Source organism: Lepidochelys kempii, chromosome 6 (assembly GCF_965140285.1).
Source record: "Lepidochelys kempii isolate rLepKem1 chromosome 6, rLepKem1.hap1, whole genome shotgun sequence".
Taxonomy (NCBI): domain Eukaryota; kingdom Metazoa; phylum Chordata; order Testudines; family Cheloniidae; genus Lepidochelys; species Lepidochelys kempii.
Genome location: NC_136385.1, coordinates 102,166,531 through 102,184,797, shown reverse-complemented (window position 1 = coordinate 102,184,797; position 18,267 = coordinate 102,166,531). Strand labels below are relative to the sequence as shown.

The 18,267-nt window shown below is 40.3% G+C and overlaps 1 protein-coding gene across 8 annotated transcripts in view; it reads left to right on the top strand.

Moving 5' to 3' along the window:
* Window positions 1–18,267, top strand: part of NRDE2 (NRDE-2, necessary for RNA interference, domain containing) — a 71,215-nt gene that overhangs the window by 6,519 nt on the left and 46,429 nt on the right. For 7 of the 8 annotated variants that reach the window (XR_012159525.1, XR_012159526.1, XM_073349416.1 and 4 more), the window contains exons 2-3: window positions 10,214–10,322; window positions 16,713–16,943. Coding sequence is in view for 6 of the 8 variants with exons in the window: in XM_073349416.1 (XP_073205517.1) it covers window positions 10,214–10,322; window positions 16,713–16,943 (340 nt within the window). In the remaining 2 variants the exon portion in view is untranslated. The remainder of the gene's footprint in view (window positions 1–10,213; window positions 10,323–16,712; window positions 16,944–18,267) is intronic. The other variant, XM_073349412.1, reaches the window with a different exon arrangement.

The window sequence follows — 18,267 nt, the reverse complement described above, 5'->3', positions numbered from 1 at the left end:
ATACAAACTTATGAAAAGTATTTCAGCCAAAATAAATAATGACTCAATAGTGAGTTATTACATATTTTATTATGTAGGTAAGCAATAATTTATTAATAAGGGAAGCTGTGTGGTTATACAGAAGACCTGTAATTCTCAAGTACATTGTTAGGCATATGGCCAAAAATATAAATGTGTTCAAAATATCCCGTGGGATAGGTGTAATGATTTTAAGGAGGGTGAACTGACTTATTTCCAGTCTTGTGCTGTTATGCCACATAGCTGCACAACTAGAATCTTTACCAGTCGATCAGTTTTCTCTTTCATTATGTTCATCTGGGTAATATTGCACAAGTCAAAATAGGCACCTTACAGATTCTACTGTGTGTTTGTGTGAACAAATAAATAATGAAAAGGTCATATACATGAAGGACCAAATCATTAAAATTCTGTAAATCCAGAATAATACCGTTGAAGTCAGTGCAGTTATTCTGGATTACACAAGTATAAATGAGATCAGAGTATGACCAAGGGATCAAACAACTTTTTGGGGCAGTTCCTATCTCCCTCCCCCCACTTTCCCAGAAACAAAAGCACCCCAAAAGCACATGGAAAGAACATGGATGTTATGGCAGAAGTTGATAAGAGCAGTTCCTATTTATGAATATGTATTTCAGTGATAAAAATTAGGAAATAAGGCTGTCTTTTTTTCCAGCACACTGTGTGGCATCGACTTAATTACTGCTTTAGGTCCTCATTATGCAATTGTGATGAGTGTATGTTGAAGTTCCATGGATCTTGAATGTAGAAAGACTGCAGGACTAGCCCAGAATCAACCACTCTTGATATTTCCTGGAAAACATAGGGACTGCAGCTTGAGCCTGAACGTGTACTCTATATTTTTGTAGCCCTGCAGCTTGACCCCTGCAAGTCCGAGTCAGTTGACCAGGGCCAGCTGTGGCTGCGTTGCGTGTCTTTTATCACAGCGTAGACATGCCCTAAGAAGCATTCTCTTTAGAGTTAGTTCTTCTTATATATCAGTTCTGAAGTACTTCAGTTACAGGGACTGTGTAAGACAATACTTCAGCCTGTGAAATTCCTTGTGTCAAGGTTCCTTCCCTACTCTGAACTCTAGGGTACGGATGTGGGGACCTGCATGAAAACCTCCTAAGCTTATTTTTACCAGCTTAGGTTAAAACTTCCCAAAGGTACAAACTATTTTACCTTTTGCCCTTGGACTTTATTGCTGCCACTACCAAGTGTCTAACAAATATATAACAGGGAAAGAGCCCGCTTGGAAACGTCTTTCCCCCCAAAATCCTCCCAAACCCTACACCCCCCTTCCTGGGGAAGGCTTGATAAAAATCCTCACCAATTTGCATAGGTGAACACAGACCCAAACCCTTGGATCTTAAGAACAATGAAAAAGCAATCAGGTTCTTAAAAGAAGAATTTTAATAGAAGACAAAGTAAAAGAATCATCTCTATAAAATCAGGATGGTAAATACCTTACAGAGTAATCAGTTCAAAACATAGAGAATCCCTCTCGGCAAAACCTTAAGTTACAAAAAAAAACCCCAGAAAAACGGGATTATACATTCCATTCAGCACAGCTTATTTTATCAGCCATTTAAACAAAACAGAATCTAACGCATATCTAGCTAGATTACTTACTAAGTTCTAAGACTCCATTCCTTTCCTGTTCCCAGTAAAAGCATCAAACAGACAGAGAGAACCTTTGTTTCTCCCCCACCTCCAGGTTTGAAAGTATCTTGTCTCCTCATTGGTCATTGTGGTCAGGTGCCAGCGAGGTTATCCTAGCTTCTTAACCCTTTACAGGTGAAAGGGTTTTTCCTCTGGCCAGGAGGGATTTTAAAGGCGTTTACCCTTCCCTTTATATTTATGACACCTTGTTTCCTACCTGGCTTGAGTAACATTGTTGATGGCTGAGTCAAATATCTTTAAAGGTCACTTACATGGAAATTTTCCAACATATGTCCCACCAGAGTGGATTGATTTAAATCAACTTTCAATTTGTACTTCATTTTTTTCTAAAGAAAGATTCTTTCTTATTGGTTGATATAACCATTAAAACGTTGATTAATAGCTAAATAGATCCTTTACACTAGGTTTGGTGCATTTTTTGCTTCCTAGGAGGGTATGCTATAACTATATGCATTTATTTAAGCAATTATATAGTGTAGTGTTATGATTGAGCTTTGGGGGCACTCCCAAATAATAAACTTATATGGATATGATATTTGTAGTGTATATAGGCCTATTGGGTATATAGGTATAGTATGTATATATACATATGACAGCACCTCGTATCCAAGCATAATAATCCTTTTCCAATCTGGTGGTGTAGTCTGACTGTTTTACTTTGGTACCGTAGATAGCAACAGATCCCTATTTGGGCAGTTACAGTTGCTACCTAGTAGTAGGTTGAGTGTTTTGAAATACTGGGATAGGCATTATTATTACAGTATGTCCCACAGTGCTATGTATATAAAAAGTAAAACAGAAATTTGGAGTAGTGACATTACAAATGAGGCCTTTATATATAATTTCTTGTAATTAGCTACAGTACTGTCCATCCATGATGTATGTTACCCTTACTGCTGGTTGTCACCCTCTGGGATAAGCTTTGCTGGGCAGGAAACTGGAGTGGCTAGCTTCTGTGTTCCATTCATTGCATTGCTATGTGATTTACCAGTAGCTGACATAGATTCAGTTGTTTCTTATAGCTGCTGTCTTCCAGATAACCTACTGAATGGACAGTAACCAATTTATCCAACATTGCTGTGTCAGGATTTAGTATTGGTACTCAGACGCTGAACAAGATTGTTTTGAATAACATGTGCCTCAGTTAGGATGCAATGTTACTGATCCAAATTATGACTGGTACTAACAGGGAATTTGTTTACACAATTTATAGTTTCTATGTAACTTAATGATTAATTTTACCAATATGTTTTTTCCTTGGTGCCGTTCATTTGTTAATTTTTACTAGTGTGTTGGTTAAACAGCTTTGCAAAGTTATTCACATTGTAAATGCTGTACAGCAATAATACAATACAGCAGTAATACTGCAATAATACAGTTGCTTTTACACAATAGCCAAATTCAAATTAAATGACAGTTTAACCTGGTCTAGCTAGTGATTTCTAGCCGATTGCCAATTTAATTGTTCATATATGGTAGACTGAGGTGTAGTTGACCAGTCTCTTACTTATAAAGCACTTCATTTTTCTTTTCTTGGGGCTTCCTTCACTGTACACTGATATCGTCTGGTGTTTTTGTGGTGTGATATCTTCTGGTGTCTTTGGTCTGTGGGATGCAACCTTAAACAGCTAGTTAGTGAACATAATAAAGTTTTTTTTGTTTTGTTTTTACATTTCTTCTTGTTTTCAGTAACCCAAATTTAATACACTTATTAACTTAGTGTGTTTACAGTGTAATAGAGACCAAGTCTTTTATAACAAAGCTATACTTTTGCAGTTGTATAGACATTCATTTTTCACTTGAGGTGCATTAGTAATATTTAATACTAAATGTAATACTTAACTTCTAAAATAGATGCTCACAATCTTCTGTGAGAAGGTGTAATGCTTTTCCCTGCTGAGCACTCTGTTTTACAAAAGAGTTAGTAACATAATTTTTACCAAGCTTTTTAGAGTTAATTTGCTTGTAATACCAATTCCACTTTTAACTATTTAGAATGATAAACTTTAACAACCACTACCTAACAAAAAAGAAGAGTATATAACAATTAAACCAAAATACATTTTAAATGCAAGTTCATGCAAACACTTTGAGGGTTCATGCAACACTTATGACACTTTATTGCAGGGGTGGGCAAACTTTTTGGCCTGAGGGTCACGTCTGGGAATAGAAATTGTATGGCGGGCCATGAATGCTCACAAAATTGGGGTTGGGGTGTAGGAGGGAGTGAGGGCTCTGGTTGGGGGTGCAGGCTCCGGGGTGCGGCCAGAAATGAGGAGTTCAGGTGCAGGAGGGGGCTCCGGGCTGGGGAGGGTGGGGCAGGGGGTTGGGATGCAGGGGGAGGCTCAGGGGTGCAGGCTCTGGGCGCCGCTTACCTCAAGCGGCTCCTGGAAGCAGCAGCATGTCCTTTCTCCAGCTCCTGTGCGGAGGTTCATCCAGGCAGCTCTGCCCTGTCCACAGGCACCACCCCTGCAGGTCCCATTGGCCGCAGTTCAATGGGAGCTGCAGGGGCGGTGCCTGGGGCGGGGGCAGCATGCAGAGCAGAGCCGTCTGGCTGCCCCTTCATGTAGGAGCTGGAGCGGGGCATGCCGCTGCTTCCGGGAGCTGTGTGGAGTGGCCTCCGACCCTGCTCTCTGGCTGGAGCGGGGCAAGCCCCGGACCCCACTCCCCAGCAGGAGCTCGAGGTCCAGATTTGCCCACCCCTGCTTTATTGTGTTTGGGAGCCAAAGGTGGAAACCTGTTGAAATTGTTTGGTTAGCTTTATGCATAAATTATTATTTATGACATTCTTATAACTATATTTAAAAGTGCAAACAAGTTTATCAATTATAAACGCAAACAAGAAATGGATATTTTGTTAATATTATCTTAACCCTTAGATTTTTTTTCTTTGAATAAAAAATAACCCTCTCCCAAAACTGGGATTAATAAAAGAGAATTCTTTTTGTTTGCAGTTGCATTATTTGTTGAGGCATATATTTATAACTGAAACCTTCTTAAATTTTGGAAAAAATAGTATAATATTATGATGGACCCCAACCATAATATTAAAATAATGTGGTACCATTTATATTTTTAAAAAAAGGTTATAAGGCATTAAGAATTTAGTTATTAAAACAATGCATTTAAAACAAAAACAAGCAGATAAAAGCGTTAAACACTTAAATAAGCAAGTTATTACCTTTTTATTTAAAACTTTTAATAAACATTGATAAAAATTCATATCATTTGCCAAATTTGTGTTATTAATTTAGTAATTTAACTTAAGCTGTATTTTAAAGAATCCTTATTGAGGTTACAGGGACAAACCATCCCGATGCGTAGAAAGAATAGTAAATATGGCAAGCGACCAGCTTGGCTTAACAGTGAAATCCTTGCTGATCTTAAACACAAAAAAGAAGCTTACAAGAAGTGGAAGATTATACAAATGACCAGGGATGAGTATAAAAATATTGCTTGGGCATGCAGGAGTGAAATCAGGAAGGCCAAATCACACCTAGAGTTGCAGCTAGCAAGAGATGTTAAGAGTAACAAGAAGGGTTTCTTCAGGTATATTAGCAACAAGAAGAAAGTCAAGGAAAGTGTGGGCTCCTTACTGAATGAGGGAGGCAACCTAGTGACAGAGGATGTGGAAAAAGCTAATGTACTCAATGCTTTTTTTGCCTCTGTCTTCACGAACAAGGTCAGCTCCCAGACTACTGCACTGGGCAGCACAGCATGGGGAGGAGGTGACCAGGCCTCTGTGGAGAAAGAGGTGGTTCGGGACTAATTAGAAAAGCTGGACGAGCACAAGTCCATGGGGCCGGATGCGCTGCATCCAAGTTGGCGGATGTGATTGCAGAGCCACTGGCCATTATCTTTGAAAACTCATGGCAATCGGGGAAGTCCCAGATGAGTGGAAAAAGGCTAATGTAGTGCCCATCTTTAAAAAAGGGAAGAAGGAGGATCCTGGGAACTACAGGCCATTCAGCCTCACCTCAGTCCCTGGAAAAATCATGGAGCAGGTCCTCAAGGAATCCATTCTGAAGCACTTGGAGGAGAGGAAAGTGATCAGGAACAGTCAACATGGATTCACCAAGGGCAAGTCATGCCTGACTAATCGCCTTCTGTGATGAGATAACTGGCCCTGTGGATGAGAGGAAAGCAGTGGACGTGTTGTTCCTTGACTTTAGCAAAGCTTTTGACATGGTCTCCCACAGCAAGTTAAAGAAGTATGGGCTGGATGAATGGACTATAAGGTGGGTAGAAAGTTGGCTAGATTGTCGGGGTCAACGGGTAGTGATTAATGGCTCCATGTCTAGTTGGCAGCCGGTATCAAGTGGAGTGCCCCAAGGGTCGGTCCTGGGGCCGGTTTTGTTCAATATCTTCATAAATGATCTGGAGGATGGTGTGGATTGCACCCTCAGCAAGTTTGCAGATGACACTAAACTGGGAGGAGATACGCTGGAGGGTAGGGATAGGATACAGAGGGCCCTAGACAAATTGGAGGATTGGGCCAAAAGAAATCTGATGAGGTTCAACAAGGACAAGTGCAGAGTCCTGCACTTAGGACGGAAGAATCCCATGCACCTCTACAGACTAGGGACCGAATGGCTCGGCAGCAGTTCTGCAGAAAAGGACCTAGGGGTTACAGTGGACGAGAAGCTGGATATGAGTCAACAGTGTGCCCTTGTTGCCAAGAAGGCCAATGGCATTTTGGGATGTATATGTAGGGGCATTGCCAGCAGATCAAGGGATGTGATCGTTTCCTTCTATTTGACATTGGTGAGGACCTCATCTGGAGTACTGTGTCCAGTTTTGGGCCCCACACTACAAGAAGGATGTGGAAAAATTGGAAAGAGTCCAGCGGAGGGCAACAAAAATGATTAGGGGACTGGAACACATGACTTATGAGGAGAGGCTGAGGGAGCTGGGGATGTTTAGTCTGTGGAAGAGAAGAATGAGGGGGGATTTGATAGCTGCTTTCAACTACCTGAAAGGGGGTTCCAAAGAGGATGGATCTAGACTGCTCTCAGTGGTAGCAGATGACAGAACAAGGAGTAATGGTCTCAAGTTGCAGTGGGGGAGATTTAGGTTGGATATTAGGAAAAACTTTTTCACTAGGAGGGTGGTGAAACTCTGGAATGCGTTACCTAGGGAGGTGGTGGAATCTCCTTCCTTAGATATTTTTAAGGTCAGGCGTGACAAAGCCCTGGCTGGGATGATTTAGTTGGGGATTGAGCAGGGGGTTTTGAGTCCTGTTTTGAGCAGGGGGTTGGACTAGATGACCTCCTGAAGTCCCTTCCAACCCTGATATTCTGTGATTCTATGATTTTTCATTACTTTATATAAACTTTATATTAAAGCTCTGCTGTATGGAAATAAGGAATGCCCATGTTTCAAATATTAGTTAGTGCTTATGATTAGAAACAGTCTGCTTGTCTGTTGCTTTGCAACCATATCTTCAAGAAAGTTAGGAGTAATTCCAGTTGTTGCATTCCTGAAGGGTTAAAATAATTAATTTACTGGATTTATTTAAAGTAAAGTTTTTACCTTGTTTTCTCTTTGTTGTTTTTTTTTTCAGCTGCTTTATCTTTTGGAGGTTTCTTTAAAAACTTCAATTTTTAAAACAAAGAGAGAGTGGTAGTGCAGAGGAAGAGGTTGGGAGCAACCTAGGATAGTAGGGAGACCTGAGCCAAGAAAGATTAACTCTATCAAGATATATTAAGGTACAGGCAGTAGCAGCGAGTTTAGCAAACTGAGAAAAGATATAAAGGAAAACTTAACCAGTATGTAAAAATATTTGAGAAAGAAGGTTATATTTTTAGATTTGAGCGAGGAGTGTGGCTCCATAGGTTAAAGCAGTTGGGAACCTGCAGCCCTGGTTTTTATCCTGTCTCTGAGAGGAGAGCAGGCGTTGTTACTTGCTTTTGCAAAACCTGAATTTTTTCCCCCAGTGTCTGTTATTTTTGTTTGCATGCCAAATGGATTGCAGGAGTGCCCTTTTTTGCTGCAATTGACTGTTTTTGGGCAACTCCGTGTGTTAATGCATCAATTCTAAGTTTTAACCCGCTTAATCTTGCTTTTTCATTTTGAAATTCTTTTTTATTCACTCCCTTACAGCGTGGATATAAATCAATTATTTTTGTGAGTTAAATCGGATTTTTTTGATAAAATGCTTTTTGAAGAAAAAAACCAATCTAAAGATAGTTTTAATTAAGATACATTATAGCTCAAAGATCTCTCATCATGGAATAGGATTATAAATTCTAATTCTGTAGTATGAAACAATATATTCATGTAACGTTTAAGAAAAGTTTTGTAAATGAGTTCCAATAGTTCATGGATTATGGGGTTTCAGGGGCTTCTGTATAGATTATTTAGGTTAATCTTTCTATCTACCCAATGGGACTCAGTGCTCAGTCTAGAAGGGACCATCAGAGATGCTTAGTTTTGCAGTTCTCAAACTGTGGATTAGTGTCTCCAGAGAGAACATGCTTGTTAACAGCAAAAATGTTTTTAAATAAATAATATATAGAGGTGAGAAATAACAGACTTAAACCCTATTGTCCCTCTACAAATTTGTGTACACAGAGTCAATCCCTTACCTCTCTCTAAAAGTGCAAAGTTTCAAAAAGTTCAATGAATAGAAGATTGTTGGGGGCGGAATAGGATCTGGACGAGGAGAAGAAGTCTGGAGAAAAATGTGAGAAGGGAGGGACAGGCAGTAGAAATAAAAGTGAAACTGTTTGAGCAGTGTATTCTGGAAGTCTTGAGGTCTTTCTGAGTGTAGCCTTCATTGATTTGAGATCTACCATACCATTCTCTCACTAGAAGGGAAAACCTATAATAGATGCAGGCTGTAAAAGAGACCCAGTTTGGGAATAAGAACCATTCAAGAAATATATGTTTGCTGATGATGTTTTAAAGAAAGCCACACCAGTGAACTGGTGGAAGTCACTTAAGCACTTGGATTCAGAGACTGTTGAAGTGATAATCTCACTTTTAACAGCAGTAGCTTCTTCTGCTGGTGTAGAAAGAATATTTTCTTCCTTAGGACTAATTCATTCCAAATTGAGAAATCATTTGGGACCTGAGAAAGCAGGAAAGCTTTTTTTTCTTTTCCAGATTATGAGCAAACAGGAAAATGAAGGTGAATACGACTGAGTTAGCTGCAGAAGCCAGTATTTTAAAAAGAAAAGGAGGATTTGTGGCACCTTAGAGACTAACAAATTTATTTGAGCATAAACTTTAAGTGAGCTGTATTTTTTGCCTCCACTAGCTATTTTTCATAATTCTGTAAAGCTGGAATAAATATTTTTTGTATTCTTCCTCATCTTTTTTACGATTTTGAATATTTATGAAAATAGGTCTTTGTTTCTGAATAGTTCCTTTCCTTCTCTTTATTCTCCAAAAGAAGTCCATATCTTCTCTCTTTTACCATTCTAATGTTGTGGAGATAATTTTGATGGCACAAGTAAAAATTATGGCAATGATTAAGTAGCCTGAACAGATGCATTTTTAAACACAAAGAATTGGTATTCATGCAGAGATCTCCAGCAATAAAATGCCTGGGAAGTGAACCACTTCCATATCCTACCATCATCTAGAAAATGTGACATAAGCAAAATTTTGGAGAAGTAATCACTTACAATGCTATATCGTATATCAGAATTAAATGTGAGTGTCTTTGATTTCACTTGATACAGGGGTAATGGTATGTTAGTTGTTAGAGGAGGGGAAGTCTAGGATTTAGGGTTCTAATTCTAGCTCTGCAATGTGAACTTGTACAAGTAACTTAAACTTGCTGAGTGTCCCTATCTGTAAAATGGGTTTAAAAACATTTTTCACACATATAGTATTATGAGGTATAATTAGTTTGTATACATGAAGTGCTTTGATATACTTGAAGGAAATAAATACGAAGTGTTATTTATTTATTTACTTGTAGCACAATCTTATTATTTTTCAGAATTTTTAAGATAAAATAATTTCTGTATAGGAATGGTGGTTGAGAGTTTTGTATTGAAATATTGTCTAGGGAAAGCTCTATCTGAATAACACAGGTATTTATGCATTATAATAAACATTGTTAATATTGAGAGCAATACATTCCTTTTGAAGTCCTCTGGTATTTTTTTATTTTAGTAACTACATGTCTGTTGTTTGGGGCATTAAAACCCACGGTCAGCCTGATTTTGACATTCACTATATAGAGACTTCTAAAGTATGTGAAACTCTTTTGCTTTTCAGTTTACACTTTTAAATGTTGTTTTGTAGCATTTTACTTAAAATTTAGATTCATGTCATGGGAGGATTCCAGGTCCTAAAAATGTTTTACAATGTGCTAAAACTCAGTGGTCTGCTAAGTGAAAATTTCATGGATTGCTTTCTACTATCCTTGCCTCTTATAAATGACTTCAGTGACATTTGCTGTGAATTAGGTTGTCTGCTGACTAGATGAATCTGCACCTTTTAAAGAGTACAACAGGCAAATTGTTGTAGATCTCACATTTTTCTCTACCTGCAGAATTGGACTGGCTTAGCAATCCAAGCTTCTCCACAGAAGATGCACTGAAACTGCACCAGCACACTGCAAAGGCTTCAGATCCTGCTCCTAAGAGATCACAATTTATAAGGTAGCAGGTTCTTTGCAACTTTTTAAATAGCCTTTTTCTAATGTCCTACTTTTCTTTTGGTGTAAGTGTGGCCAAACTCAGGAGCTTACAGTGTAGCTTTTCGTTGCACGGTTTACTGTTTATATCACCAACAGAAGTTGTTCCAATGAAAGATATTACCTTACCCACCTTGTCGCTCAGTTCACTGGTTAGAAAGCCAGAATTGTGTCATTTGGAAAACTATGAATAATTATTGCATTTTCCTTTATTTAAAGTAATGAGAAATTAGCCTTTTAAAATTACTTTTCCTTTAGCTTTTTCTCACTGGTGCATTCAAATTGCTGCTAATCTTGGTGAAAGGAGGTAGCTGAGTGATCGTGATTATGACTACATTTTAGTCACAGGTATTTTTAGTAAAAGTCATGGATAAGTTTCGGGCAGTAAACAAAAATTTATTTATTTTTTATTTTAAACAAAGATTTATTTTTGTTAATCCTTCTGTTCAGTTTGAACTGAATTGGCTCATGATCACTTGAACCAAGATTGTCCCCTATAACCATTTCTTCTATGAGGTCCTCACTACTCACCAAAACCAAATCTAAAATGGCATCCCCTCTAGTTGGTTCAGCAACTACTTGATGAAGGAATCCATCAGCTATCGCATCTAGGAAAATCTGAGCCCTATTATTATTACTAGCACTCGTCCTCCAGTCTATATCTGGGAAGTTAAAGTCTCCCATGATCACGCAGTTCCCATTAGTATTTACTTCATTAAAAACATTAAAGAGGGCTCTATCCATATCCAAATTAGATCCTGGCGGTCTATAGCACACCCTAAGCACTATCCCAGGGGAGGCTCTAATAATTTTCTTCCCCAGTGTAATTTTTGCCCAGATGGACTCTGTCTTATCCATTCCATCACTTCTTATTTCTTTACATTCTACCTCATCATTGATGTACAATGCTACTCCACCACCTTTACCTTTATTTCTGTCTTTCCTAAACAGCACAGACCCTTCAATACCTGTAGTCTAGTCATGACGACTATTCCGCCATGTTTCTGATAAAATATCTGGTTTCACTTACTGCACCGGTAGCTCTAGTTCCTCCATTTTGTTACCGAGGCTCCTCACATTTATGTACAAACATCTTAATTTTTGCTGTTTGGCCTCGCTCACATTCTGTACCCATTAGGCCCAGTCATTCTACAGCCAGTATATCCTATTAGACTGGTATCCACACTGCCCTTCCTCCTTATATACATTCTCCTACCCACGGCTGTATCCTTTCTTACTTCTTTTTATTCCCTCTCAATGCTAAAATCTGGCGTGGAGATTACCTGGACATCTCCCAACCATGTCCCCCAATTTCCTAGTTTAAAGCTCTCTTAATCAATTGTGCCAGCCTCCATCCTAGAAGTCTATTTCCTTCCCTACTCAGATGAAGTCCATCCTGAGAGAACGGTCCTCTGTCCATGAATGCCTCCCAGCGGTCATACATCCCAAAGCCCTCCTTATAGCACCCCTGTCTAAGCCATCTGTTGATAGTCATAATCTTGTCACACCTTTGTTGCTCTTCTCTAGGAACAGGCAGAATCCCACTAAAGATTACCTGAGCCTCGATTTCCTTAAGCATCTTCCCCAGCCTAGCAAGTCTCCCTTAATACTTTCCAGCGAGAATCTAGCTGTATCATTTGTTCCCACATGAAGGATAATCAGGGGATTCTTTCCTGCTCCCTTTAGGATCCTTTTCAACCTCAGGTCTGCATCCCGTATCTTAGCACCTGGAAGACAGCACACCCTTCTATTCTCTGGATCAGCTCTGGTTACAGGCCTGTCTATTCTTCTCAGTAAAGAGTCCCCGATCACATAGACCTGCCTTTTCCTGGTGACGGTGCTATTCTCCAGTCTATCCCCTGTTCCCTCTGGCTGCAAGTTCTTTCCATTCTTATTCTCTCTTGTAATCCTCTTCAACCCACCCTGTATCCTGCTGGGGCTCATGTTTGGTGTAGTCTCCATTGACATCTCACTCCCTCAGCTCCTAGGCGGAGGCACGACCAGGCAGCTCTGCATGCTGCAGCCACCCTGAGTGCCGACTCCCCAGGTCCCATTGGCTGCGACTCCCGGCCAATGGGAGCTGCGAGGGCAGTGCCTGCAGGCAAAAACTGCGCACAGAACCCCCTGGTCGCGCCTCCGCCTAGGACCCAAGGTATGTACCTGCTTCTGGGGAGCCCCCCAAGGTAAGTGCTGCCTAGAAGCCTCCCCCCCTCCTGCATCCCAAGCTCTAGCCTCCTCGCACACCCAAACATCTGCTGGTGCTGTGGGAGGGGGGTGCAGTGGCCCAAGACTGCCCTGGCAGTGGCTGCCCCCAAGCAGCCGCCCTGGCTGCTGTAGAAGTCACGGAATCTGTGACTTTCTGTGACTTCCGTGACAAACTCACAGCCTTAATCATGATTTTTCATTTGCTTTTAAATATTCTAAGTAATCCTTGAAGGAATGCTGAGGCTTAGGTATCATCTTTGTGATTTTTTTCCCCCTTTTTTATGAAAACCAGTTCAAATAGCCACTTTCCCTACCATAGTCGAATATAGAAAATTGTCAGTTATAAACTGTGCAGAGATGTGAATTAATGAAATACTATCCTATGTAAAGTTGTGGAGTTGCAATTTAATCTTATAGATCACTTAAATAGCTGATTAAAGCTAATTTTGATTAAAAGAAATAGATCCAGTTTTATGGAATACAGGATTGTGTTTTAAACACTTTGCCCAACAGGTGCAATACTAGACATATTGATTTAAGTCTTGGGTGCATTCTGCAGTAGTTAATGGAGTGGGTGGGTTAGGTTCTGTGGCTGGCAATGTGTAGGTCACATGGGTGGGCAAACTTTTTGGCCCAATGGCCACATCAGGGTTGCGAATCGGTTTGGAGGGCCGGTTAGGGAAGGCTGTGCCTCCGCAAACAGCCTGGCTCCTGCCCCCTATCCGCCCCCTCCCACTTCCCGCCCCCTGACTGCCCTCGACTCATCCAACCCCCCCTTCTCCTTGTCCCCTGACCACCCCCTCCCAGGACCCCTCTACCCCAACCATCTCCCTGGGACCCCACCCCCTATCCAACCCCCCTTCCCCCCACTCCCTGTCCCCTGACCCCATCCACACCCGGGACCCCAGATCCATCCAACCCTCCCTGCTCCTTGTCCCCTGACTGCCCCCTCCCGGGACCCCACCCCCATCCACACCCCTGCCCCTGACAGGCCCTCCAGGATCCCAGACCCATCCAACCTCTCTCCCCCCAAGTCCTTGTCCCCTGACTGCCCCCTCCCGGGACCCCCGTCCCTAACTGTCCACCTAGGACCCCACCCCCTATCCAGCCCTCACACCTGCTCCCTGTTCCCCCCCCCCCCCCCCCCGGGACCCCTGACCCCCTGGGACCCCACCCCCATCCAACCCCCCCATCTCCCTGTCTCCTGACCGCCTCCCCCATCCAATCGGCCTCTGTCCCCTGACTGCCCCCTGGGACCTCCTGCCTCTTATCCAATCCCCCCTCCCACCGCCCCCTTACCATGCCGCTCAGAGTGGCAGGACAGACTTATTGGAAAATCTGGGCGGTGGGTGGGTGCAAGGTGTGCTGCCCACGCGGCAGTGTGCCTGCAGAGGAGGGGCCAGGGGCTAGCCTCCCCGGCCAGGAGCTCAGGGCCAGGCAGGACGGTCTTGCGGGCCGGATGTGGCCCACGGGCCGTAGTTTGCCCAGCTCTGGACTAGATGATCATGATGGTCCCTTCTGACCTTAAAGTCTATGAGTCAGGTTGAAGCAGGAAAGTTCTGAACTTCAGTGATGTGTATTTTGGAACAAAGTCCTCTGTTTGATGTGTTGGCTGCTCTTTGTAATGACAGAAAATGTGTTCATTACAAAAATCAAAGTTGAACCCATCTCTATTCACCAACTTATGTTGGACTTGAGTTATCACAATATAACTTCTGCAGCTAAACTTGCCAAAACTTTGTGTATTTGTCATTTTTCTTCAAGTCTTTACAGGCTTATAATGTGATAAAGTAAAAGGAATTCTTAAAATTACCTTGCAGATGACATTATGTAAACAGTGAATATTTTAAATAAAATATAATTTGTATTAAACTATCAAGAAAGAAAATATACAGAGGAATTATTTTATTAATTTGACTGCTTAACTTTTGGGTTTCGAGGGTTTTTCCTCAATGATCAGCAGTAGCCCCTTCATGGATTTTTTTTAACACCTGTTTGTTTTCCTGAAAGGTAATCTGTAGATAATTTTTAAAAGGTTGGGTTTGTGCCCTTTTTTTGGGGGGGGGGAGGGGGCATCTTTATGAAGAAGGGTGCAAAGTGTTTTTGTAGATTCCAAGGCCACAAGGAACCATTATGATTATCTAGTTTGACCTCCTGTATAACACAGGCCATAGAACTTCCCCAAAATAATTCATAGAGCATACTTTTTAGAAAAACATCCAATCTAGTTTTAAAAATGGTCAGTGATGGAGAATCCATCATGATCCCTAGAACATAAGAACGGCCATATTGGGTCAGACCAAAGGTCCATCTAGCTCAGTCTCGTCTTCTGACAGTGCCCAATCCCAGGTGCTTCAGAGGGAATGAACAGAACAGATAATCACCTACGGATTCATCTCTTGTCGCCCGTTCCCAGCTTCTGGGAAACAGAGGCTAGGGATCCATAGTTCCTGGTTAGTTACTCTCACCTTATTTTCCATCTGAATTTGTCTAGCTTCAACTTCTAGCCATTGGATCATGTTTTACCTTTCTCTACTAGATTGAAGAGCACATTATTAAATATTTGTTCCCCATGTAGATACTTAAAAATTGTAATCAAGTCACCCCTTAATCTTCTTTTTTTGTTAAACTATATAGATTGAGCACTTGGAGTCTATCACTGTAAGACATGTTTTCTAATCCTTTAATTCTTCTCGTGGCTCTTCTCTGGACCCTCTCCAATTTATCATCAACATTGAATTGTGGGCACGGACCTCACACAGTATTCTAGCAGTAGTCAAACCAGTGCCAAATACTGAGGTAAAATAACCTCTCTACTCCTACTCGAGATTCCCCTGCTTATGCATCCTAGGATCGCGTTAGCTCTTTTGACAATAGCATCACAGTGGAAGCTCTTGTTCAGCTGATGATCAGCCATGACCCCCAAGTTTTTCAGAGTCACTGCTTCCCAGAATAGACTCCCCTTCTATAAGTACAACAAGGAGTCTGGTGGCACCTTAAAGACTAACAGATTTATTTGGGCATAAGCTTTTGTGGGTAAAACACTACTTCTTCAGATGCATCGAAGCTTATGCCCAAATAAATCTGTTAGTCTTTAAGGTGCCACCAGACTCCTTGTTGTTTTTGTGGCTAACACAGCTACCCCCGGATACTTGACATCATTCTATAAGTATCACCTACATTCTTTGTTTCTAGATGTATACCCTTATATTTAGTCATGTTAAAATGAATGCTGTTTGGTTGAGTGCAGTTTACTACGCTTCTTTTTTGCCCCTGAAAGAGTGCTTTTTCTGATGGTTTTTGATCTTCGAAATATCAAGAATGTCAAGTCTGGTCTCTCTTGCTTTTTACTGAAAGACGTCTTGAAAGTATCAGATGTTTATTGTCAACTTGTATCTTAGCTGAGAGGGTACTTATGTTGAATTCTTAACAAAGACATCCCTTCTTCCAACTGTTCATTATATACTGAAATTAACAGTGAGTATCCTCTCAGTTGCTTTCTTTATCTTCTCAATTGCTCAGCTTTCGGTTGCGTGTACTGTCAAAATTTCACTAATTCTCTGGTGATCACTGAGTCTTCCAAAATCAGCAAGAACTGTATTTCTAATCTAAAAAGCATATATATATATATATATATATATATATATATATTTTACAACACATCTTTCAGGTATTTCTTATGCATCAATAAAAAGCAAAAAAGAGTACTAGTCAATTTCTCCCCTCCCCTGCTTGAAGGCCCCTCCAATCATTTTAACTTGATCTAAAGTGAAAGTGGCCTTGCAAAATTGTCTTGAAAATTTATCAGCATAGGTACAAAAGCAACTCATTCGGTTTTACTCTGGGGGTGGTAATGGAAAGGACTACTGATATTTATTCACTTGTCAAAGTGTACTTACCATGGGCAAGTACAACTTTGTATGACCTGTCTCAAGTAGTAATTTCAAAACAAATTTCAATAATTTTAAAGGTAAATGGTGGCTGTTACGCAGATTTCTTTGACTTTTGTGGCAACCATTGATGTAATTCACTGTCTGAGAGCTATCCTTCCCTATAATTTGGGGGATGAGGAAAACTCTGGTTATGGACTTTCTCACTGGTGAAATTTCTTTAAAATTATTCTAACTATATAAGGAATTACGTTTCTTAGCAGGAGTCCTTCAAGGTCAGAGCTCTCAGGAGGAAGTGACACCAATGAAGATCTAAAAAAATCAACTAAGAAAAGGAAAGGGAAAAAGAAAAAGCATCATCACCACAAAAAAAGAAAAAAGAAAACCAGAGAGGAATCAAGTAACAGTGAGTCAGACTTGGACAGTGAGTGTATGAGGGATAAACCTAGAGGAAGTGACACAAACCGTGAAAGAGAAGCAGCAACATTGAAGTATGTGCATTTTACTAATATGCTTGGATATAAATATAATCCTATTCTAGTACTGTATGTGGTGTTTGAACTGGTTAGATGAGAATACTCTCACCAGTGGGTCAGTTCTGACTCTTAAAAGAATAAGTTTAAACTTCCATTGTAACCGTCTCAGAACAGAACAAGAAACACTCAAACATTTTTTATTAATTGTTGCATCTGAAAAATTATGCCGAGGAATATTTTATGAAGTATTTTTTTTTAGAGCTGAACAGAATAGCAGAGCAATGAAAATGTGGTGCTTTTTTAATGTTAATGCTCCCTGTGAATTATTGTAAATCTTTGTTTCCTTATATTAATCCTTGAGTAACCTATTGTGCTTTGAGGGGAATTGTATTAAACGATGTCCTTAGATACTGCAGAAAATTGAAGTTGTTGAATATTGAAGCAAAAATTTGTTTTTCCTAAGGGGAAGTGTTTCATTATACTGTGCATTCATAATTTCCCCTCTCAACAGTGGGCATTCATTATAGGATGTATATTGATGTTCGTATTAATTTAGTATTTTTAGTTTTATTTCTGGCCTTTAGCCATTCATTAGTATGCATCATACACTTTATTTTTTGTATATGTAAATCAAGATTTGAATGAGTGATGTTCTATTATATCAGTGGTTCTCAACCAGGGAGCACATCAGCTCATCTGGATGTTTGCCTGGTTTTACAACAGGCTACATAAAAAGCATTAGCGAAGTCAGTACAAACTAAAATTTCATACAGACAATGACTTGTTTATACTTCTCTGCATATTATACACTGAAATGTAAATATAATATTTATATTCCAATTGATTTATTTAGAATTGTATGGTAAAAATGAGAAAGGAAGCAATTTTTCAGTAATAGTGTGTTGTGACACTTTTGTGTTTTTATGTCTAATTTTGTAACCAAGTAGTTTTTAAGTGAGGTGAATCTTGGAGTATGCAAGACAAATCGGACTCCTGAAAGGGGTACAGTAGTCTGGAAAGGTTGAGAGCCACTGTATTATATCACCTTGGCTTGCTGCTTTCAGAGACACTAAAATAATGAGTAACTAGTCTATATGTAGCAAGAAAAATGTTTTAAAGTGACCAGTATGATGATTTGAATAGGAAAAAGAGCTTACATGGATACATTGGGTGCCCAGGCTCAAAAAGTGGGCCTTCCATTTCGCACTGACCACTCATTGGTCTTTGATGACTTAAATGTAATTCAGGTGCCCAAACAAAAGGATTGATGTTCTTGTACGGTACCTATACTGTGCATATAGGTTGTTTTAAGTTTTCTCAGGAAAAAAACCCTATATAA